Below are 24,620 nucleotides of genomic sequence, written 5' to 3' on the forward strand. Positions count from 1 at the left end.
CAGAAGGGCCTCATGACAGGGCGAGGGGGGCGGGGGGGTACTAGTGAGGGATTGTAAGGAGGGGGGGATGGTAAAAGTAAAAAAAAAAAGAGTCCATGGGACTTTAGGAGTAAGGAAGGATAAAAAACTAGAGGAATGGTGGGAGCTCAGCAGAGTAGACAGAGTTCTAAGTAAGGGGGAGCTCCGCATGACACTAGGTTGTTGTGGGTGCAAGAAAAAGTGAGGAGGATACCTGCAATGTGTCCCCGAGTCGGTGTGTGAGCGACTGGGGGCCTGGGTATGGTAGGGGAGTATCATTTTAAAGGATAAAAGCAGGGGATGGTTTCATGGACCTATTACTGTACTTGATTTGTCATTCAGTTTGCACTTTAATTGGTTAATGTGATTAATATATGGTTAAAATGTTGTTAATGTTATTTGTTAATAAAAGGGGGCTGCTATGGCCAATTTAACCCACAAGATGGCGTCAGTGTTTTATTTAAGAGTTAAAAAAAACAAAAAGGTGGTTGTGGAGTTAAATAGGAATGGCCATGGAGGGGGTTAAGGCAGTCTTCCTCAACTCTGCTATGGTCAAGTTGCTCAGCTCGCAGTCAGTGTGACGTCTGGGCTGCTCGGCTGTCAGTGCTGGAAGAAGCTGCTGTGTTGATCCTTGCTCATAGTGATCGGTATTATAGAGGGAGAAGGCATCTTTTGGGATCTCCGGGTGCTGATGTGGAGCCATGGCTCTGAAGGACACAATCCTCCCCATCAGTGACATGTCCTATCCCTTCCCAGAAGTGGTGGAGCTGAACGTGGGTGGCCAGGTCTATGTCACCAAGCACTCCACTCTCACCAGTGTTCCGGACAGCACTTTGTATTCTATGTTCTCCAGGAACAATGTCAAGGAACTTCCCAGAGACAACCGAGCTCGCTTCTTCATAGACAGGGATGGCTTCCTGTTCAGGTATGTCCTGGACTACCTACGGGACAAGCAGCTGTCCCTACCTGACCATTTCCCAGAGAAGGAGAGGCTGCTGAGAGAAGCTGAGTATTTCCAGCTCCATGACCTGGTCAAGCTGCTGACCCCTAAAGTCACCAAGCAAAGCTCCTTGAATGATGAGGGTTGTCAGAGTGACCTGGAGGAGAACTCCCAGAGCAGTGACCTGATTAGGACTGCAGCCTTGGATAAAAAGTCTGGCTTCATCACCATAGGTTATAGAGGTTCCTACACCATGGTCAGAGACAACCAGGCTGATGCTAAATTCAGAAGGGTGGCCAGGATCATGGTCTGCGGGAGAATAGCCTTGGCCAACGAAGTGTTCGGCGAAACGTTGAACGAGAGTCGGGACCCCGATCGCCCACCTGAAAAGTACACCTCTAGGTTTTACCTGAAATTCACCTACTTGGAGCAAGCCTTCGACCGGCTGTCCGAAGCAGGTTTTCACATGGTAGCCTGCAACTCTACCGGAACGGCAGCCTTTGTCAACCAATATAGGGACGACAAAATATGGAGCAGCTACACCGAGTACATCTTTTACAGTAAGTTATACAACAACCTTATATTAGCTTTGTGTTATAAACAGGACTTTTCACTGTGAGATCATGTAAACTGCCATTGCTGACCTGATTCTAAAAAATCCAACTTGCCCATTTTTTGTTCCGATCCTCTGCCTTTAATAACTGACCCAGAATAACTATACCACTCAGGTGTGCAGGTAATGACCACACACGTGAGACTGAAACTATTGAAACATCCAGGAAATTAGAATTTTTCACACTGAGTTTAGCAATGGCAGCTTCCATCATCTGTTAGAGTTAAATCCACCTTAAATACACTGTAACTGCTTCATTTAAATTGTTTTCTGCATTGCATGGGATTGTTCATTCAAACCTGTAATGACTGATCTCAACCCAATCAATAAAATCATGCCAAAACTTATATCCAGTCTTTTAAATCCTAACTAAAATGACACCCCATGATCTTATCATGAAGGTCCATGTTACCGGGCTACTTGTATGGAGTGTCACCCTGTAACATGCACCTGTAAAATGACTACAAGCTCCCTTGCTGTGGTGCACATTGTTCAGGCATGGATCATTCTTCTCATGACCAGAAACTGATCAGAGCAATGATGTGCAACAGGAAGTGGCTAAAGTAAGTAATTCAAAAAGGTGAAAAAGGCAAATTAAAACAAATAAATGGTAAATGTTATGATTCACAGTGCTTTTGCAAACCAAATATTATGATTTGGATGTTGGATTTAACTTTTTTTTTGTTTATGCAGGTAAACTGAATGACACATTGTCTTCTATTAGAATCCAGACAAGTTTGTCTATTCTCTTTTATTGTCCATATTAATAAAAAATATCAGGCATAGAGGGACCACCTAGTAGTGTGCACAGCAGGTGTAACATTGTCCTGGCCAGAGTTCCACATACATAAAATTTATTTGATGATCTAATATACTTGTATCTACTGATCTTTTTAAACACATCATATATAGTTTAGTACCTTCAAGATATCTGTGGCCACTTTGTGTCTGTATTGTAAACACATACTAGAATTTTTGAGAATAATAATGCATGTTTTCGTTATCGTGTTTTGGCGTTAATTTTTTAAAATGCAGGACACCTCTATTTGGCCAATTGAATATTTTCTAAAGTTCCTCATATATATAAGATGATGAAAGACTGTCACAAAACCATTTTTTTTGTCAGGCACAAATATATTTTACATGTTGTATTGTACAGCCCCATTATGGATTGGGAACGATGCTGCCTGAATTACACTGACAATAATGGATTATCTAAAATATGGGAACCGCTCAGCGTGGCTGATTGTGCTTATCCATTGCTGCCTTCCTGATGTTGCACTTGGTTTTATCATGCACTGTGCTGTGCATACTGACAGCACAAACGTGGTCATTTGGATATTCAAAATTTTGTTTGTATGGACACCCAAAATGCATCTGTAAATCACTTCCATTGGAGTGTAGGCTAGGGCTGTTCTTTAAAGCTGCAGACAAACTTATATTGCATGTATGATGTTTAATAATAATTATAGTTTTCCAATTTGGGAAGCAGACAGATATGTAAGGTCCCGTCTTATAGGTGTACCTGTCCATGTGCCAGACTGACACCCACAACGTGTTACTAATCTCAATAAAAAGGACTAGTTAATAATCTTTTACAAAGAGTGGACAAGCAGTGCACCATAAGGGCAATTGAGGATAGGCTTGAACATCAGTGATCCCTTCATGTAGTATCAAATCAATATTTTAACTAAAACCTATTAGCATCAAAAGTGCTTGTTATTGCACACAGAGAAGGTCGGAATTAATGGAAGTGTTTGCACAATTTACCAGCAAACAATCTATAACATATCAGAAAGGGATGCTTCATCTTGTGCATGTCATGTCCATTTCTGGTCATGGTACATCAGATGATTGCTGTGGGTCTCAGAGTCCACCAGGTCAGCAGAGGAAAGAAAGAGCTTTTAGTATCAGCAATTTCTGGAGTGAAATCTGCTTTCCCATGAGCACCCAAAAAAACAATGATGGGTATCTGCTGAGGTCTGTAATCACCCACATATATCGCCTGTTCTTCACTCAGTTCCACTCACTTTGGCATGATCATTTCATGTCTTTGGATACTTTAACCCTGGGACATGTTTTAGTTCATTTTAGATTACAGAAGATTATGGTTAGCAGAGCTTTAAAAATCAAGCCTTGAGGGTTTTACAGTCCTCTTTCCTATCGTCTATGCAAAAGCTGTTCCAGCTTCATTAAATGATTTTCTGTTTTCATTCGTGTGAAAACAGTGGTTTGGCTTTGAAGGTTCCCACATTTGTTTGGCTCTGAAAGATTAAGCCGTGTCTGCATTTCCCTCCATTCTTATTAGCTACAAAGTCAACACACACCATCTGGGAAAAAAGCATAAAATGGATAAAAAGCAGATTTGGTACCATAGGAAACCACAAAGCAATAGTTGCTTGAGAAGGCAAGGGAAAAAAAGATAATACATTCAGCTTATTTGAAAGAAACTCGCCACTATAAAACACCTGAGAGTTAAGTAATGTGAACCATTCATGCTAAAGCATCATTTATCATGGCTTTGGTAATATTCACAGAACCTTTTCTAATTACCTCTACTAGACATATCTACATCAGGCTGCAACCCATGGCTGCATTTGTTGCCAATCCAAATGTTTTAAATGTACGCTAAGTGTATAATAAAGGACAACGGCCCTCAGAGTAATTAGGCTTAATGGTAAGACAAACAGGCAAATACTTTACAAGGATTTTCGGTCAAGAGCCTGCATTTGCTCTGAACATTTTAATGGGATTCTGAAGTAGCTATGAAGTGTTTGCGTGAAATAATCATACTAGTGGGTGCAGCGATTTGCTAAGATCACCATTTCTGCAAGGAGGGGGAAATACATGGACCCACAATTTACTTCTGCAGCTTAAAGAAGCAATTACTTGCATAATGCCTTAAGAGCAAAGTACAACACTCTAGGAATAAAATGATTGAGGATGCGACCAATGGTTTCTACTATGTAAGCATGAATTAGTGGTTAACTACCAGCAAAACTTTATTGCAGGTCAAGCTGCAGTCTTTTTAGATCAGTCTGATTTATGAAAGGTAAAGCAAAAAACGTAAAGGTATTGCTCATAAAAACATATCAGATTTGATTGCGTGTTTTATCTTGTAGTTTACAGAATTATAAATAAAATAAATAAATGTTGTGCTCTCGGGCTGATGACTATTGACAATGATTTGATATACTAAGCATCCCTCTTTCTCCCTTCCTTTCAAAGTAGACTTTGCATTAAGGTGGCTATCTGTTCCACCCATGCAGACTTTTATCAGTTCAGATTTAAAATTTGCATGTTGATGTCATAGAAGATTTAAGGCAGACACCCCATAAACCTAAAACCATTAGTTTATTAATTAAAATAAATATATTCAGCGCTCCAGTAAGAATTATCTCCAAACTGTGGCCCTGTTGAATTTTTAAATGTATTTAATAGTTTAAAAATGTGAATGGGTGGGATTAACCAGTATTCCAATGTGTGCAAATATGGAAGAAGGGGATCTCACCATTGGCTTTCCCCATAGATATAAGAAGCCAGGAGGTAAATTTTTCCTGAATCTGTTAATAAAAGTGAGAACCACAGCCTGTTTATAACACCCACCCCTCTCCTCAAAACCCTTTTCAGATCTTTAAAAAAAACAGTTTTTACTTTTTAATGACACATGACATGTATCATGTGATATCATAAATTTGTCCTTACCTTCATCAGCAGTGTTGGTGGTAAGTGGACCTCATTCCTGTAAATTGAATTACATCACCTATAGGGTCACCTGGAAAAATGTTAAAGAACAATCCCCAAGATATTTAACAAACAAGAGGATATGTAAATAAGTCTTTTCACACAGCAAGTAAATGGATTTCTTGGGTTTAAAATGTACAATTGAAAAAATGTCAGTACAACAGTTTTGTTCTATCATATACAAATTGATGAACAACTGTTACAACATAATACTTTGTGTAAAAAGATTTTAGACAAAAATACATGGAAATTGGTTTGTAATTGAGTTTTCACTGGTACAATGGTTAGAATATTGGCCTAGAGGTCCCAACGCGTTTCACAATATCTGCTTCTTTGGGGGACAAAAGGCCATCATGTATCCAATAGTTAATGTATCTTTGATTGTAGGAGAGTGCCAAGTCACTAATCGCTGATGGAGTTAAGTAAGGCAGCCTTATCCCTGTTTCTGACTAATGTCAGAGGATAGTGAATGAAGAAAACAGCTTGTGGCAATAGATTTCTACCGGCTACTGTGTCAGGTTCAAGTCCACAATGGCCATATTTGTGGACCTACATAATGATGTGTGAGCGATGCTTAGTCCAGGAGCACTGGAATCCAGCCCCAAAGGGGACATATTGATGACAACTTGAGCCCATAGGAAGTATAGAATGAAACAAGCCATCGTTCAACGATAAGACCAATGGAAGAAGCTGCATGACCCTTTGCATAGTTGGAGCTCACTAGATTTTTTCCTTCTGCATACACAAGTACACTTTGTTCAGTGGCATTACTAAAGTCAGTCATTTTTTACTCTTTTAGATGACTGTTTTTTACATTTTCTCTACTACCAAGCCTAATAGACAGTCACAGAAAACTCTAAATAAAACCAAATAGGAAAAGGCACAATCATATTAATTAGTATAAATTAATTATTGTTGAAAAAATTCATTATTGTTCAGCTATACACAAAGCCGGAACCTCTTGTGCCTTTAGACCTCCTGGTAACTGATTCAGATCAGAAAATTTCTTACCACCCACTTCTTGTGATCACCCCCTTTTATGTAGACACATGGGGCCCGATTTATTAAAGCTCTCCAAGAGGTTCTCCCATGTTAGTCTATCCTCTCCAGTCCTGGTGAGTTTTAACAAACCAGGCCCATGGTTTCTAATGCAATGTTGAGATGTGGGGAAATGTAGTCTAGCATGTATTCAAAAGTTATTTTGATGGTTTTAGCCCTTGTTAGGTCCTCAGGTAAAACAGATGTGCTCTTTTAGCCTTGTATTACAAAGTGCACATTGAAGACAGAGAGTTGTGAAGTGTCCTCTGTAACATGAATATTCACCTCTGAGTGCAGATAGGTTATTTTGCATTGCAGTGGTCTATAACTAGAATCGGGTGATTATTTATGTTTGATCAAATTGCTATTGATTTACATTAAAGTCTAAATGTGGTGAGGTTGGAATGGGGGAGGGGTTAGACTGCATGGGATTTTAGTTCTTAACCACCATCATGCTTTGATTTACAAGTCACTTCATACTACCATTTTCATTTTTTTAAACTTTAACTATTTTCATAACTTTTTAAAGTTTCACTGTGTAAAAAATATAGAAATAAATACAGGGACACTACTGCTTTAAATTCAATCCTTAGGGACTGCTTAAAAGTTGCACATGGTGTTGTTATTTATTCATATATTTTTTTTGAAAAACCGTGGTATTACCCTAAATTTTAGAACCCTATCTAAGCATGCATCTTAGGTGCCCAGGAAATGTAATTTTAAATGTCTTAGTGTTTTTTTATTTTTTTAAATATTAAATGTTTGGGGTTTTTACCGTTTAAGTGGTTTTATTTTAGCTCCTAATATATTACTAATGTATCACTGATTAGATATCTGGTTGCTCCAACACAGGAAATTTCCAGATTTCATTAAAAGCTTTGCGGCATGTGGAGCAGAGGCCCTTCTCCCTCAATATTTGGAAGAGGGTGCTTTGGCTGGGGGTGGAGGGATGATCATCACTCAACCTTCCATGAAAGGCATGGTATGGAAAGCGGGGGTTGTACACTTGCTGCCCTACCTTTGCATGTCTAAATAAGCGTCTAGTTCAAATATTAATTGACTACTTTGGTAGAAGGAAGCATAGATGCTCATACAAATGAGCCAAATTCCAATACAATTCGATCACTGTTTACAAAATTTTCTAGAAAACTTAATGGAAACTGAAATGGAACCTCATTCCTTTAATATTTTGTTATCCTCTCATAGGTGTCCCATGGTCTTCCCGGCAAATCGTGGTAGCAATACTATGTATGGAAGATTTGTATTTTGGTAAAAATGACAGATACTTGCAATTCATCAGATTTTTAGTTTGTATTTAAACAGTCCTATGAAATCAGAAATTAAAACAACCACATGTAGGACAAATTTTACTTGTACGAGGTCTGTCTAATAAATAAGGAAACTGTGTTTCTATCTCTTACACGAAGCAGTGAGAACTCATTATGAGCACTTGCCATGCATATTAAATGTGTCGAAAGATACACGATAAACCCCGGCACTCTCTGCCTTTTAGTTTGTTGTCAGTCACTGTTTAATGCAGTTGTGTTTCCCCTCATGTGCTGAAATCATGATAAGTTTAAAATGTGCAAAATTTCACTACAGAGCAAAAAAAGTTCTGCAAGGAAATTTGTGCTGACATCCTGCAGCAACTTGAGGTGGACCCAAACCTTTTTCAAAAAGTCATCAACCTGGATCTTCTAGTATGATCCTAAAACAAAATGACAGTCAGTGCACTGGAAGCATCTTTATCACCAAGACTCAAAAAAGTGTGTCAAAGCAAGTCCAAATTCAAAGCCATGCTCATCCTGTTTATAGACATGAAGGGAGTCATTTTTGCAGAACTAGTACCAATAGGCACAACAGTGACCTGACATTATTATGAGGAAGTTTTGACAAAGCTGAGAAAAATAGTCAGGAAAAGATGGACAGAAACATGGGAAAATCGTTTCATTCATTATCAGGACAATGTTCCTTCCCACCCAGCACTTTCTGTGTAACAATTTTTAACCAACAAACATATTGCTACTCTGGAACATCCTCCATATTCACCAGATTTTGCACCTCATGACTTTTTCCTTAATTAAACTTATCAAATGCTTTGAATTAAAGGATGCAGTAAAAAAAATATCAGATATCTTGCTGTTATCTTGCTGGCAGAAACTGATCTGCTCTATGCCTTCGCCCAGTGGAAGACATGACTGCATTGGTGCCTATTTTGTGAATGGATAAAAAATTGAAGGGTACAAGCATTAGAATTGTCAAATAAACACATAAAAGTGAATTATTATAGCCTGTCTCATTATTTAATAGACAGACCTTGTATTTTAGAACTCATTCCTAGCTAGGACTAAATGTAATTTTCATGTTCGTTTTGCCAGTAATTACACCTACTTTCTACTTATAAAATGTATTTTTGAATGTTGTTTTGACTTACACTAGGGGCATTTAGCAGCTCACATTTTTTACTATCTCTGGGTAGCTTAGTTCCTCAGCCAATAGTATATTAAAAAATGGCCTATAGAAAAAAAATCCCTCTTGAGAGGCAAACAAAAATCTTCTGCTTTCAGTAAAACTTCCCTCCCTATCAAAAATCTCTCCTCCTTCAGTATCTCTACCACATTGCCATATATTCAAAGACTTCAGAGCTCAGATGCAGTGGCGCCTAGGTAAGATGAAGTCCTCACCAGCTTCCCCTAAAATCTTTTTTAGCTCTGACAAGGTTTGTCAAAGTTTCCTGGCATACTGCTGATATGTGTGTGCACCCCCAGATCTGCAAGTAATTCAAGTCACAACATTTTCAGCACCTTACATTGTGGTAATGTGCAGGGCCAGTAGAAGTGTCAATTGTTACCAGGTGACTGAAACCCTAATGCTACAATTCCACTTTATTAGGTAGACAAGTACAACTGATTGTTAAGGTTTGGATCTAATCAGTTAATCACATTGCAGCAGTTTATTAGATTTAGGTATGTAAAGACTGCCAAGACAACGTGCTGAAGTTCAATCCAAGCATCACAGTAATTTAGATGACTTTGGAAGTGGTATAGTTGTTGGTACCAGAGAGGCTGGTCAGAGTATTTCAGAAACGTTTGATTTTAGGGGATTTTCATTCACAACTATGCTTTGGTAATGCCAATGGTCAAGTGATAATGGCCAGACTGATTTAAGCTGACAGAAAGGCAGCAAAAAATCAATTAACACTTGTTACAACTGAGGTATTCAGAAGGGGATCATTGAATGTAAAGCATGCCGAACCTTCAAGAAGATGTGCTACAGCAGCAGGACACCACACAGGAACAGGAACCTGAGACTACAAATTGCATGGGCCCACCAAAATTGGAAAAGATTGTAGATTTCTGCTATGCCATACCATTTGGATGGTATGATCAGAACTTGGTTTCAACAATACAAAGGGGTTTAGGCTGCTGGTGGTAGTGTAATAGTGTGGAGAATATTTTCTTGGCACACCTTAGGCTACTTCCTTCGTTTAAATGCCACAGCCTACTTGATGTTGCCGACTGTGTTCATCATTTTATGACCGCAGTGTACCCATTTTCTGATGACCATTTCCAACAGAATAAAGCCCCATCTCATGAAGCTCAGATCATCTCATACAGATTTCATGAACATGACAATGAGTTCACTGTATCTTTAGACATCCACAGTCACCAGATCTCAATCCAACCGAGCACTTTCAGGATGTTGTGGAATGTATGGCTGTAAAGCTGGCAAACCTGCAGCAAATGCATGATGCCCATCATGTCAATATAGACCTAAATCTTGTGGAATGTTTTATGCCACAACGACACACAGCAATGCTGAAGGCAAAAGAATCCCAGCCTGTTACTAGCAAGATGTACTTAAAAAGCAGCTGGTAGTTGGGAGTTTAAAGAGGCCACACTTTACTGAGATGACTTGGTGAGTTTATTGTCCAGCAGAAATGTTAAATAAATACAATATATGCATTGAATTTTTATAAGTACAGCATTTATCAGCTACAGATTTCAAGGGTTATCAGTACCAGCTATTTTGCTGACAAATGTGCACCAGATTGGGACAAATCCAGCAGAAACGACGTCCCTTCCATGTGCCTAAATAATTTCGCTATGCTAAAGTTTCGAAAATTGCGCTGTAGTAGTGTCTTAAAGTTATCTTGAGGCAGCAATGCAGTTTAGTTACATATACATGAATTCAGTACATCAATCAATATAGGGTTGGCAAGATCATTGGTCTGGCATTTTTAGGTCCCAAACCTAACTGTAAACTCGTACTAAAGTCTGCTAAGTACAGTGCCTGAATTTCATTATGGATGCAAGCATTTCTTCAAGACAAGGTCAACACCTGCCTCCTTTTATCCTATATTACATGCTGCTTAATGACATCATATAAAAAAAAATACATGAGAGAGTCACAGGAGAAGGTCTGTCAATATACAGAAGGTCTATCAATAGATCTGAAACACACCCAAAATTTACTCCCAATAACTTCTAAAAAGAGATGGAATTCCAATATCTTTCACATTGCCCTTATGTTTTTTGTTTTATGTACAGATCAGCACTTAGGTGGCATAATGCAAAATGGAATAAAAAGATCAGCTGTTTTGAGACACACTACTTATCATATGAAAACATTATTCTGCATTAGGAAACCAAAAATGTTACCATAAAGGAAATGTGATCTATGTGGATATATATTAACCTAGACTGCATCTGTTTTAATGCAGAACAGAAATAGAGAGTTGAATCTAAAAAAAATGTAAATAATATTTGTATTGAACCAACGAAGGAGCAGTATTTGCTGCATTCAAAGCAAGAATCTAAATACACAGAAGCAATATATATATTTATATTGCATACTTGTTCTTTATGTATGGCTGAGAAAATAATAAAATAATAGGATTAGCATCACAGCCAGGCAGCTAGCACTGGCAGCATCGGAATTCCAGTACTTTATTTTCTACCTAGGTAAAAAACATAAATTAGAAAAATGTAAAATAATACTTACCTTACCCTGCCCTTTGAATTACTATTTGTGCCAATATTGACCTCCCAGAAAGTTTCAGGTTGTAGCAGTTTGATGATGAGACACATATGATCCAGGAACATAAATCTATACTTACATAACAATGTAGCTACCAGGTTTACTAATAACTTAGTACATAACTTTATTATTTCCAATATGATCTTCAAATCTTTGGAATATACTAATAAAAACAATATTTTCAAGTTCCACATTTAAACCTCTAGAGGTCAACATATCCATATTATAAATCCACTGGGTCTCACATTACAAAATATTTTTGGTAAGTATAAAACCTCTCCACCAATGTTTACCCCATCTATACCTCAAAACTAAAAACCTTGTGGATTCCTCCCAGGGTATGTGTGAATATGCAGTGATAAGGTATGCGATTTTAAAACTTTTCTGATATTCTGAGATGTTCACCCACATAGGTTTGTAACATTCTAGTGGTTCTCCCAGATTATTGAAGTACACAAAGACATATTGCATATTTTCCGGTATGTAATGCTGGTGTTGTCCATAAAGCACAGACAGACAGGCAAGCTTTCAGATACCTGTCGGGGTAGTCCTGGCAAGTCTTTGTTGGTTCAGAGCAAGGATTTTTTCAAGTTTGTTTCTAACCAAAACTTTTTATTTTAGTTTCAGGTAGAATAGGAAGAATAAGTAATACATTGGGCTACATTAGAAAAAAGTATCTTTCCTTACTGTCCAGTTGACAATGAGTTCACAAGACAAACAATTAGAGAAGATCGGCAGCAACAGAGACATAAGTTCTTTTTTTTCAGTATAGCAAGTAAAGAAAAAAAACGGGCAAGAACACAAATCATAGAAACCCCAAAGAAGCTTAAATGGGACCTTATTCCTTTATTGTAACCCAGCTGGCCAAGAGGCCTATCTGCAAGGGATCATATAGTATATGCAACATTGAGAGCAAAATGATGGTGACAGCAGATGGCTGCATGGAAGAAGGGTTGAAGGATGAAATAATTTAGATCAGTGGGTAAAAGTAATCAAGAGGTTGGAATATCATGAATGGGAGTCAATGGAAGTAAATTTTAAGGATAAAATATGGTAAGACAGAGTGATGTTTTCAGTGGCCTTATGATACCAGTTATGCAAATTGTATTTTATGAAGACATTAACCTGTTTCAACGCCAAAAAGGGGGTTCATAATAAACAAGTGTGGTTAAACAAGAACTTTTTTTAATTGCAGGATGCCATTGACATTGACATGATGTGTACATGAAAGAGCAAGTGTTTATTTGCAAATAACCACAAACTATAAAACTTTAGTACAAAGACTTATAAATGCTGCCGTCAAACCTTATTTGCAGGCTTTATGAGTTTGGATGCCTGTAACACTGCCGATAGAGAATGGAAATTGATTGCCAAACCGACCGTTGAGTACAACAGAATACATTGGAAGAGTGGGCAGTGTGGTACCTCTTGGTGCTTTAAAGTAAATCCTAAACTATTCACAACAATCTTTACTACTAAATAAGTCTTTTATCCTAGGTTCATACATACACGCACAATACCAGGGAGAACCTGATAAAGAAAAGAAAATATTGGTGAAGTAATGCATACACATTCTATTAAACTCCTTGAAATAGATTATCTTATAAACCCAGCACTACAATGGAGATTTATTAACATATTTTAAAGAATAGGTATTCTTTGCACTGTATTTCTTTATTTTTATTTTGTTCCTCCATTTGTGCTGGAAACTTACTCTATAGCTTGCAGTTTAAGTGCTATATTAACGGTTGTGGTATGAATCACTTTTCAATTTGCTTATCATTTTCCCTGGTATTGACACAAGTGCTAATTTTTATGTACAATATATCATTTTCAGTCACATGCACAGTACATTCTAACACAGTCATACATTTACAACTGCAGGTCACGTTATGCAAAATTTCCTTTTCTTTTTATTTTGATGTATATTGCCCCGGCATAACTACTGCTCTCAGTTGTTTTCTTGGCATACAGTGCTACAATATTACTGTTATTGTAATGCAATTTTCTATCGGTACATAGCGTGCAGCTGCACCTGTGAAACTTTCTGCTCAGAGTTTGACTGCACAGATGTGTAGCCAGTGATCAGCTCGGCTGTATAAATTATGCATACTCCTCTAGACAGTTTATAAACATTTTTCTGAAAGGCTTGTTGTGGAAATTGTTTGAACTGTCTTGAAAGACGGCTTTGATTTTCTTCTTCCTAAGTATATACAACACAGCAGGATTCCATAGATGCATAGTAAGTATCATTTGTGGCCCTAGTTTGTAACAAAAAACTAAACATTAGGTGTGGAAAATCTGCAGGGCATTTGGCAGGTATTCCATTTTCCAGAACTAGAGTGTATATCTTCAGATAAGACAAGGAAATAGGTGAACATCATAGCAAGGATCACGTAGAGTCTATAATTTCCTCCTTTTTTTATGGTCCTGATGTTTGTCTGTCACCCCCTAATTGCTTTACAAAATTTGAATTTCACATAATAAAAACTTGGTCAAAGGTATGCAAGTTTCCCCCTTGTCATTGCCATGCCTTCCCTCATACTTGAAAGTACCAGAATTGTTTTAATGCAGTGGAAATAGTACTGTACTTCCAATGCTTGCCATTCAGCAAACCTTTTACCTTACCTAGGGCAGAAAACGTACTAGTTAAGTTAAATACATATGTAATTGAAGTCACTGAGATCACATAATAACCATTATCATGTTCATATAAACTGCCTGGCCTGAAAAAGTCACATATTCTAATATTACATAGGGCCCCTTTGGCTTTGATTATGGCACACATTTGCCACAGTATTGTTTGGATAAGCTTATTCAATGTCAAAACATTTATTTGCATTATTTTTCTCTCAAGATCTTGTATTGATGATAAGAGAGGCTGACTGCTGCATAAAGTCTCTCCAGCTTATCCCATAGATTCCCAGGGGGTTGGGATTTGGACTCTGTGGTTGCCAAACAATGTCTCATGTTCCTGGAACCACTCCTTCACAATTTGAGCCTTGGGATCTTGGAATATGCAGATGCTAATGGGGAGGAAAAATCAATAAATGGAATAATCTGATCATTTAGTATATTCAGGTGATCAGCTGACTCATTTTTGGGCACATAATGCCACTGAACCAACTGAAGCATATCAATATGTGCAGCCTTAAAAAAAGTAACGTGATGCACCATGAAAATCATTGTTAGATTCAGTGTTGTTATTGAATCCAAAGGGAGTGCGTCCTCTGGCACTATAATAACATATAGTTGCCACCTCTGTGTTCATCTGACATATACAGGTAGTCCCCAGGTTACATACAAGATAGGGACTGTAGGTCTGTGCTTAAGTTGAATTTGTATGTAAGTCAGAACAGGTACATTATTTCAATAAATGCAATTAGGACAGATGTTTGTCTCAACATATTATTAGGCAGCGTGGTGTCAGTTGCTGTATAAAATCCTCACTGTGAGCTAATCACAAACAAAGCAAATTAATAAAAAAAATCTTTATGGAGCCTAGACATCCATTAACTTCTGGAACAAGCTGTGCTTTGATGTGCAAAAAAAAAAAAAAACTGCAGAGTTTGTCATGGTCATTAAAGAGTAACAAGAGGCTCCAGAAAGAGCTCAACCCCCTAAGATCACCCACAACCTCAGGTGTGTTTAGCAAAAGATTTATTTTGCAAGTCATAAAAACTGCCCCCTCCCCCCATCAAGCCTCCGTCCTGCAGACAAGCAAGCAGGGAAGCCCCGTTCATATCTAGGAGGCATGTTCGTGTCTTTAACTCAGGGACAACCTGTATATTATTGGCATGTGTGAAGTGGTGATAGATCCTTTTTGGTGAATATTTTAGTAACATATCAAAAATATAGCAGTTATAGACTAGGTAATTGAATTGACCACTTACTGGAAACATTACATAACTAAGCCAGCTAGTTTCTAACTGTAATGTTATCTGTATGGTAAAGGAAGTGGAAACCATTGTGGAAAGAATAGGCTAGAATTACATGGGCAATTAAATCTTTCTGCTTGTTGACATTTATCCGCTTTGCATCATTTTTGTTTAAGTGAACTGTCAATAGGATGACTGTCATTGTGTAGTTAAATCTTTCAGCAGCAAAAAGATTTCTTGCTGTGGTGTGAGACTAAATTTGGAATCAAACGCATTGCAGTGTTGCATGTCTATAGCATGGCACAATCTAATTTGGCACATTAGTACAGCAGAAGGAAGAACAATGAATGGTGTAAAGTGGACTGCTCCTTATAAATGAGAATATATTAGTATGTTTTATTATATAAACAAAGAATGGGGTAGGAGGATTGGTCATATGGCAAATTTGCCTCTGGCCAACAATTACTTATTAGTGTAGCGGCTCAGAATGCAATGTAAGCTGAAATTTTATTCTCTAATTATTAGAGTTTTGGTCTTAAAAATCCTTAAAATAGAAAAAAAAAAAAATTCAACAGTTCGGACATGGCTTCTCATTGTTTTCTCAGCAGGATCAAATATTCAATATACATAATTCCCCACACATTACATTGTAAGCATAAAAAGCTAATGATTTCTTTCAGTGGGTTATTGCAAAATCATTATCCTAATTACCTATTTACACACACATCAGCTCTATGTCTATGACTTTTAATTGCCATTTTGGGGGATTTCAGTCTGTTTTTGTTGCTGCATACTGTGTGATTAATGGCCGCCTATGTTTGTCTTTTGTATGCTACTGCTTTTAGAATTTTTCACAATGCATGTTTTGTCTGTTTGATGCATACATCTGTGTCTTCAGTATTGGGTGAGTATTTTGTGTTTTACTGTTCAGGTAAAGCAAAGTTCAGTTGAAGTGAAAAGCCACCTGAAAAGTTTTTCCAGTCCTGGATGTGATAAGAGTAGGAATGGATTCCTATTGGAGTCCTAATTGTGGCCATGGTCTACATGCAGGCTTTTTCTTTTACACCTTGTTCTGTCTAGGACTAAAGCTACGTACATACGTCCAACGGTTCTCGCCCAATAATCGGCTCAGGGCCGATATCGGGCGAGAATCTGGCGAGTGTACAGCGCCAGTCGTCCATCGTCCGAATGACCGTCTTGGCGGATCCACGGACGATGGACGACTAACGATCCTAATGCAAGGGAATGTAGAGAGCATGCATCACGGTGCGACTCCATCACTCCCCTCTTCATAGAGCAAAATGGTGCTGTATGTACAGCACTCGTTCATGCATCGTGCAATATTAGTTGCTGGAAAGGATCGTGAAATATCCTTTTCAACGACTAATTTTGCACGTGTGTATGTGGCTTTAGGCTGGACTGTAAGATGATTTCCTTGGAGTGTACATTTAATAACACTCCTTGGGGAATTCATAGGAGGGCCAGTAACATTAGATAATAACATAATGTTCAAAATATTATAAAGAAAATACAATGTAGAGAAGAAGGACCTGATTTATTATTATTATTATTATTATTATTATTATTATTAAACCTCTCCAAGTAGAAGATACCCTTTCATCAGGGAAGCTGGGTGATCCAGCAAACCTGAAATGGATTACTTCAAAGTCATTTGCTATTTGCTAGCCCTATAATAGAGAAAGAGGCATAAACATTTTTTTTAATTTGATTCAAGAAAAATCTTATGCCTCCTTCTCTATTTGTAGCCTTCTGAGTTAAATTTCAATGGTAACCTTTTTGCACAAGCTAACAATAATAATGACAATATTCTTCTTTGAAAATCCAACTATTCAAGTCCATGCCTTAGAGTAGCAAGGAAAAGTACAGCTGAGGGGGAGTGTTGGAAATGCCAGATGCGGAGCAAAATCTTATGAATGGCCGCCACTGAAACTCCCTCTTCATTGAAATAGCGCCACTACTAAAACTCCCGGCATTATTTGCGTCTATAACACAGTCCAATGCGGGGCCATGCATAGGCAGAGAGCCTGCTTGTCTATAGATGTGAGTGACACCAGGAATTGTAGTAACGGCACTATTTCAATGCAGAGGCGGGCCAGCTGCAGGTCATATTTAGGATTTCTTTGGGGGCCAAAAAAAGGACGTTGGGGGCCAGATTTGGCCCCCACTCCAGAGTTTGACACCCCTGATATAGGTATTGACAAAAGAGCCAGGAACTGCCTGGGAACCACTTACATAGCTGACCATGTTACACATTCATTGCAAAGTGGAATAGAAATTAGTTTAAATTGCTGTATAGTAGTTTATTACAAATATAAAAGTATAAAAGTGTGAAAAAAAATCTAAATTAATTTTTGTATTATTACCTTAACTATATCTTGTTACTCCCAAGCATCTGTCTTTGTCGGTTGTAGTTTGTATTAAAATTCAAATATCCTAAATTTTTTAAACACTTAATACATTCAAAGCATCACAATCTTTTTATCTGTTGAAGTACATTTTATTTTATCTTCATTTTCATTTTTATCTGTTGGATTACATTTGAATAGACCTTTCTTTACGTGTTTCGAGGTTAATAATATTTCCAAAAGAGTCGATTCAAACAAGATTTCAAACAACTTCCAGACCATTACATTATGTGTAAATCCATTTTATAATTACAATTCATTTCATATTTTAACTACACATATACTTGTACTTTAATTGTATGGAGCACACAAGTCACAGATTGTCTAAACCATAGGTGGTGGTGAGGGGAGGTGGTTGCAAGAGTAGAAAAGTAGAAGCATTTAGGAGCAGGGACCGAATATCCTGCCCATCCTATAAAATAGACATACATAGTTGTGTTATTTAATTCCTATCTTTAACGAATTTTTCCATTTTCATTATAGTATATATACAAGTAGTCCCCGGGGTACATAAGAGATAAGGACTGTAGGTTTGTTCTTAAGTTGAATTTGTATGTAAGTTGGAACAGATACATTATTTTAATAAATGCAATTAGGACAGGTGTTTGTCCCATCAAATTATTAGGCAGCAAGCTGTGTTTTGATATGCAGAAAGAAACAGCTGCAGAGTTTGTCTTGGTCATTAAAGTGTTACAATATGTTACAGATCAGCTCCACTCTTAGGATCACCCACAACATCAGTGGTGTTTAGCAAAAGATTTCTTCTGCAAGTCATGCAAACTGCCCCCTTCCTCCATCAAGCCTCCATCCTGCACACAAACGAGCAGGGAAGCCCTGTTTATATCTAGGAGGTGTCCAAATGTCCAATGTCCTTATCTCTGGTACTACCTGAAGTAATATAGTCTTTAATTGCGAGGCTCAAAAAAAAATTCTTATGTATCTGTAAGTGATTAATTGTTATAAAAATTAGATTTTAATTATGAATCCCTTTAAATTGTAAAAAAAAAAGGTCTGTTTATGATTTTTGGGATGAGACCCATTGTACTGTAAACTTTACCTACAGTTCCATATGTACTTTTTGAGCCTATACACATACCCAACTGGTTATGGAAAATATTGGCCTGTGAGGTCTATGTGAGGTCTTCATCCCATTTGCTGGAAATTGTTGGAAGAATATGGATTTGGGTTTTCTGGTCAAGTAAATAATTGAAAAAAATGCTTTTAGATTTTATTTAAAAGACGTATTCAATAAAACTATACACTTCACTCACATCTCCTGATCTCGTGATCCCACCTTTATTACAGAACATGCAGGTGCACGGCCTTCCCTTGGTCCAACACAAAGTGCAAATGTTGAAGGGATCCTTGCAGACATCAAAGTTATGTGTTTTTTCAACTATGAAACAAAGTCATCCAGTAAATGGCTGTGATCTAGACATGACAGATGAGTTATATGTGAAACATTAGTGATAATATTACTATCAGTCATGAAGGCTTCCTAGGACATTGTTCTGAAGACAAGTCTAATTCATCATTCTGCATGCTCTGTAGAGAGCGTGGTATATTAGGAAACAAGGGACATATTCACATTGATTTATGTCTTGTTCTAGATGATAATCTTTATGGACCCTGGGGCAAAATGATATTTAAATAAATTAAGTGACCTGATATTTTTATCATAATATCAATGAAAAAGCTGCTGCTTGTTATTTAATGTTATAACCAATAAATGCATGAATAAAAATCAGTACAGCCTATGTGTATTTTTATTTTAGAGAAGCTAAAAAATCCATGGTGTTATTTAATATTTAGTATTTAATTACCCGATATCATTCACCTAGTTCACCTAGTTTTAGGAGATATTATTGTCTGGCAAAATATTTTGTATGTACAGTAGTATGTTATCCAGAGACATATTACAAGAAAACCTGTGCACCAGATTGGGGCTATTTACTGTAACATATTTTATATTTGTATTTTGTAGAGATGATTTCTAATGATTGCAAAAAGATCTTAGTTATCAGGGACTCCTTCACTCCTGCTCCATATCATGTTTATGCCTTTTTTATAGTTGTGTATGGATGATCTTTATACATATACACCTATATATTTATTCAATATATACCAATATATTTATTCTGAACAAATGTGATTTTCCACAGTGATACTCATTGTTAGTGGTTCACCAGTTTCATGTCATGCTTTGCAGAGATGATCTGTCAAAGGCTTTTGCTTCACTTCCTCTCACCCTTTCAATGATCAGCACAAATGTCAAAAGCTGGCATTGGGATTGTAGCCTCTCATAGTAGTCTTATCCTCCTCCCCGTAGAAGCACCTGTGCGAAACGTGTTGGAAACAAAGACCAAGTTCTTGAAGTAATTGGACTCACTGTATCCTTTGAAGTATGTTAAATTACCATAATTAGCTATATGTTGCATTTTTCCTGAAATGGTGTCTGCAGAGAGTTGACAGTATTTATGACGAATACAAATGTGCAGCTCTATACTGGGTTACAAACTTTGTATTGAGTATTATAGGTATTTAGGGGCCAGTCAACACATACAGGGATTGGTCCTCCTCCTTCCTTTTTATTTCACTTTATTTCCCGGTGACTTCATCTAATCTTGGTTTTCATGTCATTTGGTACTATTTCAAATTTACTGTTTATTTTTAAAAAAGGAAAAAATGATGTGGGATCCCTTTTAAAGCGGACCTTTCACCAATATTATTCCTTTATTTAAACGAGTGAAGCCCTCCCCACAGTAATCAAGACAGAATGGGAGCACAGAGGCTCTGGCTGCTCCTTTTGCTCATGCCCGGTGTATCCCTTTAATGAAGGCATTTTCCTACATTGAGAGGAAAGAAAAACTGGTGCGGTGAGATCGGCACCCCTTTTTTTCCCCTTTACAGCAGGCTACGTCACCCGATCTCACGCTTACATAATGCAATATCGGGTGACAGAACTGGCCTGGCACTTCCTCCGTGCTCGGACTAAGGGGGATTCCAAGATGGCGCGGGACCCAATCAAGAACACCTCCAGTAAGATTGAGGGAATTAAAAGTAAGTGGGAGTTTTTATTTTCAGTTTAGTTCTGCTTTAAAATTTAAACCAGAACCTTATTCAGGCATGAATTGGTAAGTGTGTGTTGTGTTTTTATATTATTAAATATTGTTTCCACTGATACACAAGGCTCACCAGATATTTGGATTCCAAGCAATTTGAACCAGTTCATAGTTTAGCAACACTTCTGGATAATAATACCGATATTTGGGGACACTTTAATTACTTATTTAGGAAGGATAGATACATTCATTGATGATTTCCATCTACTAGATGCTTGACCGTGCCACATGAAAGTGCGTGCAAATAAAGTGTAAGAATTTATATACATGTTCTGGACCTTAGATTCAGCATTAAAGCAAAATTATCATCATGGCAACCAGGGAAGTAGCATTCTCGTATAGAATTTAGCTTTTCTGGAGCAACAGAATTGCTTTCGGTCTTATACAATGGACATAACTGGATGGCAGAAAAATAGGTATAATAATATTCTCATACTACAAATTAATTTAAAAGCAATGTTAAGGATAATGAACCTTAAATGCAATGTGCTGTACACCTTTCAGTAATGTTCATTAAATGCTTGTCATGCTTATTTCCTGATTATCACACGTCTTGTCTTGAAAGACTGATTTTGAATTCTCTAATTTGCCTAAATTATACTGCGTTAACTGTGAAACGCGGCGGAATATTTCTGGAGAAGTAAACTGTAATCAGGTATTAGACTATTTTTCCATATGCAGATACTGACTACATCTCTGTGATAGGGGGAAGTAATGTACATTTATGATAAGACATGCATCTGCAACTTAGTCATGTCAAGAAACGGCAGTTTTGTGCAAATTTTTGCTGCATACGGTATACTGGGGCACTAGAGATAAGAGGCTTTTTTAATGTGAACTACAAACCAGAGGCTAAGAAAATCCAAACGGTGACAGAATATCCAGATTACTGTCAGATTTTACTATATCAAGTGCGAAAAATAAAACGGAAAAAGGGGATGCAGAAAAGTACCAATATTGGCTAGTATGACCAGAATCTACTTTTTTAGAAAAGTAATTTTTAAATTCATATGGCACAGTACAGCATGACAGTAATTTTCATTTGAAGTCTTGTCATTGGATCTTGACAATTTGTATAAGCAGTAAAAACTAATTTCATCATATGGATTAAATTTATACATTTCTTTTTAATCATCTCAATGGCTAAGTAGAAGATACCAGTGTAATGCTCTCATTTTTTCCTGCTCAGAAAATTGTCGAAGCCGTGGTGACAACCATTCTGAATTTTTCTGGGAGAAGGAAGCAGATTTATTAGTCCACACCCTGTATTATTATTATAATTATTATTATTAGTAACAATAATATTAATAACAACAAAAATAATAAACAGTTTTTATATAGTGCCAATTTATTACAAAGCTCTCTACAATAAATAGGGGTTGCAAAAGAAAGACAGATACAGACTGTGACACAGGAGAAGGAGAGGACCCTGCCCAGAAGAGCTTACAATCTAAAAGATTGGGGGAGTAGCACACAATAGGAGGAATGATATGGAATGGTCGGTAAGTAGTGAGGGTTTTAGGACACAGGATGGGTAGGCAAGTTTGAAAAGATGGGTTTTTAGTGCTCTTGACTCCAGGTAAATGACAAAACTTGCTTTGCAGGGGTTCTCTCCTCCATCCTGCTTACATTTTTATAGGAAACAAGGAATTACGAGGGTACCAGTAGAAATAACCCTTACTTACTGTACGTCATTCCTTGCTTGTCTCCTCAGCAGCCTGTGTGTTCTTTGCTTTAATGCCCCAGATTATGAGCAGGTCCTCAGTATCTTCACTTACAATGCAGGGCTACTAATCCTGAATTGTACATGATGATGTCAGGCCTATGACCAATGGACTGAGTGCCCAATAGAAAAGGCTGTAGGAGACTGGTGTCAAAGGAGCCTTGTTGCAAGGGTAGTTTTGTAATTTACATGGTGTTTTAAATCTATCAAGGGCTAAAGTAAAACATTTCTTCTAAAAGTGTATCCTACTTTCCCAAACACACATCTTCCCTATGGCAATAAGGAGGTGATATAGTAGAAGAAAGCACAGTCTGCCTTTTGTTTAGCTCCTTAAAGCAGAACTAAACATACCACTACTTGCACCCGTGACAGCACCATTGGTCTTTCCATAGCCACCATTTCAGTTTGCAACCATCTTTGACCATCTTGATTAGCATGGGAGTTCTTTCCAGTCCCTACGATACATAATAGCACTCACAGGTCAGTGTATGTTCTGATGCCCCAGGTAGGTAAAAAGTTTTATTTTAATAATATTATTAATATATTATTATTTACCATTTTCTTCTGCAATAAACAGCTGCATTTTTGCCTTTTCAACTTAAGTTACACTTTAATTTTTGGCTTTTCGGATGCAGCTGTGACTAAACTAAAGATGCAGATGTTCCTTTTTCATTTAGCTGACTGAGGCTACTCATACAAATCATACCATACCAAGCACCCTGTGTCCAACCTGTGGCCCTTTGTCACTTGCTGAGTGTCCGTGAGAGCTCCTGCACACGGAACTCTTAGTTTCATAAAGTGAACAATTTTTTAGTAAAGGAGATATCTGAAGTCTCTGATTATCCTCCGTAGTGTATCTGCAGTCACCAACAATGTCCTGTAACACTAGATTTGTAAGTTTTATGTTAGCCTTTTGTCAGTTTCAGAAGCCACTTTTTAGGCCCCCATATATAAAGTAAGTTGACTGCCACTGATCTACCATCTCCAGGAGAATGACATGTACATGTATGGTAATAATCTATTGATTTCATTGGTAAATAGTACTAATTCAATCATTGTAGTACATTTAACAATACAATTATTGAATGCAATCCAAATCTCAGCTTTGAACTTTTGTGGTAATAATAATAAAAAAATCCAAGCTTGGGAGTGTTGTCAGAGAAATGTATCAGTAGGTTAAATTGATTTAATCCAAATGTCTAAATAATTCTTATGGTATGGGACTGCAATAGCAGAAGGGTGATTAGACTGTAGGTTTCACTAAATAGGGCCAGATTTAACTGGTGAAAAAGCACTCTGTAAAAGGCTCCAAGATGTAAATCACAGCTATATATGTAAATATAGGAACTAAATAAAAGTAGATTATTAATCCTCATTACAGGTACTTCTGTAATTCAGAATAATCTAAATGTATTGAAAGTGCATATCATCCAACACTGTAGAACTTTACTAGAGATTTATGTAATGTGCCTGAATTCTTTGTGACTGATACACATCAGATGCTTCCGTCTAGTTTTTCTACGCACAGAAGAATTCAGACAATCAATTCCAGACAAGGAATTATTTTAATGCATTTTAGATTAATCTGAACCTTTCTATTATAGTACAGATCTATATTATTCAGTGCTTGGAGCACAGAGGTATAAAGGAAGCTCATAAAAATATACAATAAAAAAGAAAAGAATCCAGTTGCTAGCGAAAGGCTTAAATGGCGATAAACTGCCCCCTGGTTAGATGCATCTCATGATCGTACTATCTAAAAAACGTTTTTTTATCATATCAGTGTCTCAGTGTGACATTGTGAAATCTGTATGTATCTTAGATAGTAATAAAATGTGCCCGATGTAATTATTTTACCGTGGCAACTAAATAACACAGGTGGTAGGTGCCGAAAGTAGCTAAGCAACCACCTCATTGTTGCCTATGGCCTTTACCAATACCAAAGCCGGAAATGCTATCTGATTAACCAGTAATGATCAATATTATAACTCATAAAGTTAAGGTGTAACATCATTTTGTGCTTATATACTACCACATTAATGAAGATGTATGAAGAAAATAAAGAATACATATATATA

At 37.2% G+C, this 24,620-nt stretch overlaps 1 protein-coding gene across 1 annotated transcript in view; it reads left to right on the plus strand.

Annotated features, from left to right (window-relative positions):
* Positions 1-562: 562 nt before the first annotated feature.
* The window catches only part of KCTD8 (potassium channel tetramerization domain containing 8), a 55,152-nt gene continuing 31,094 nt past the window's right edge, over positions 563-24,620 (plus strand). The window contains exon 1 of the mRNA XM_072407135.1: positions 563-1,518. Coding sequence (XP_072263236.1) covers positions 720-1,518 — 799 coding nt within the window. The 5' untranslated portion in view covers positions 563-719. The remainder of the gene's footprint in view (positions 1,519-24,620) is intronic.

The sequence above is a fragment of the Pyxicephalus adspersus genome, chromosome 3 (genome assembly GCF_032062135.1).
Source record: "Pyxicephalus adspersus chromosome 3, UCB_Pads_2.0, whole genome shotgun sequence".
Classification (NCBI taxonomy): Eukaryota; Metazoa; Chordata; class Amphibia; order Anura; family Pyxicephalidae; genus Pyxicephalus; species Pyxicephalus adspersus.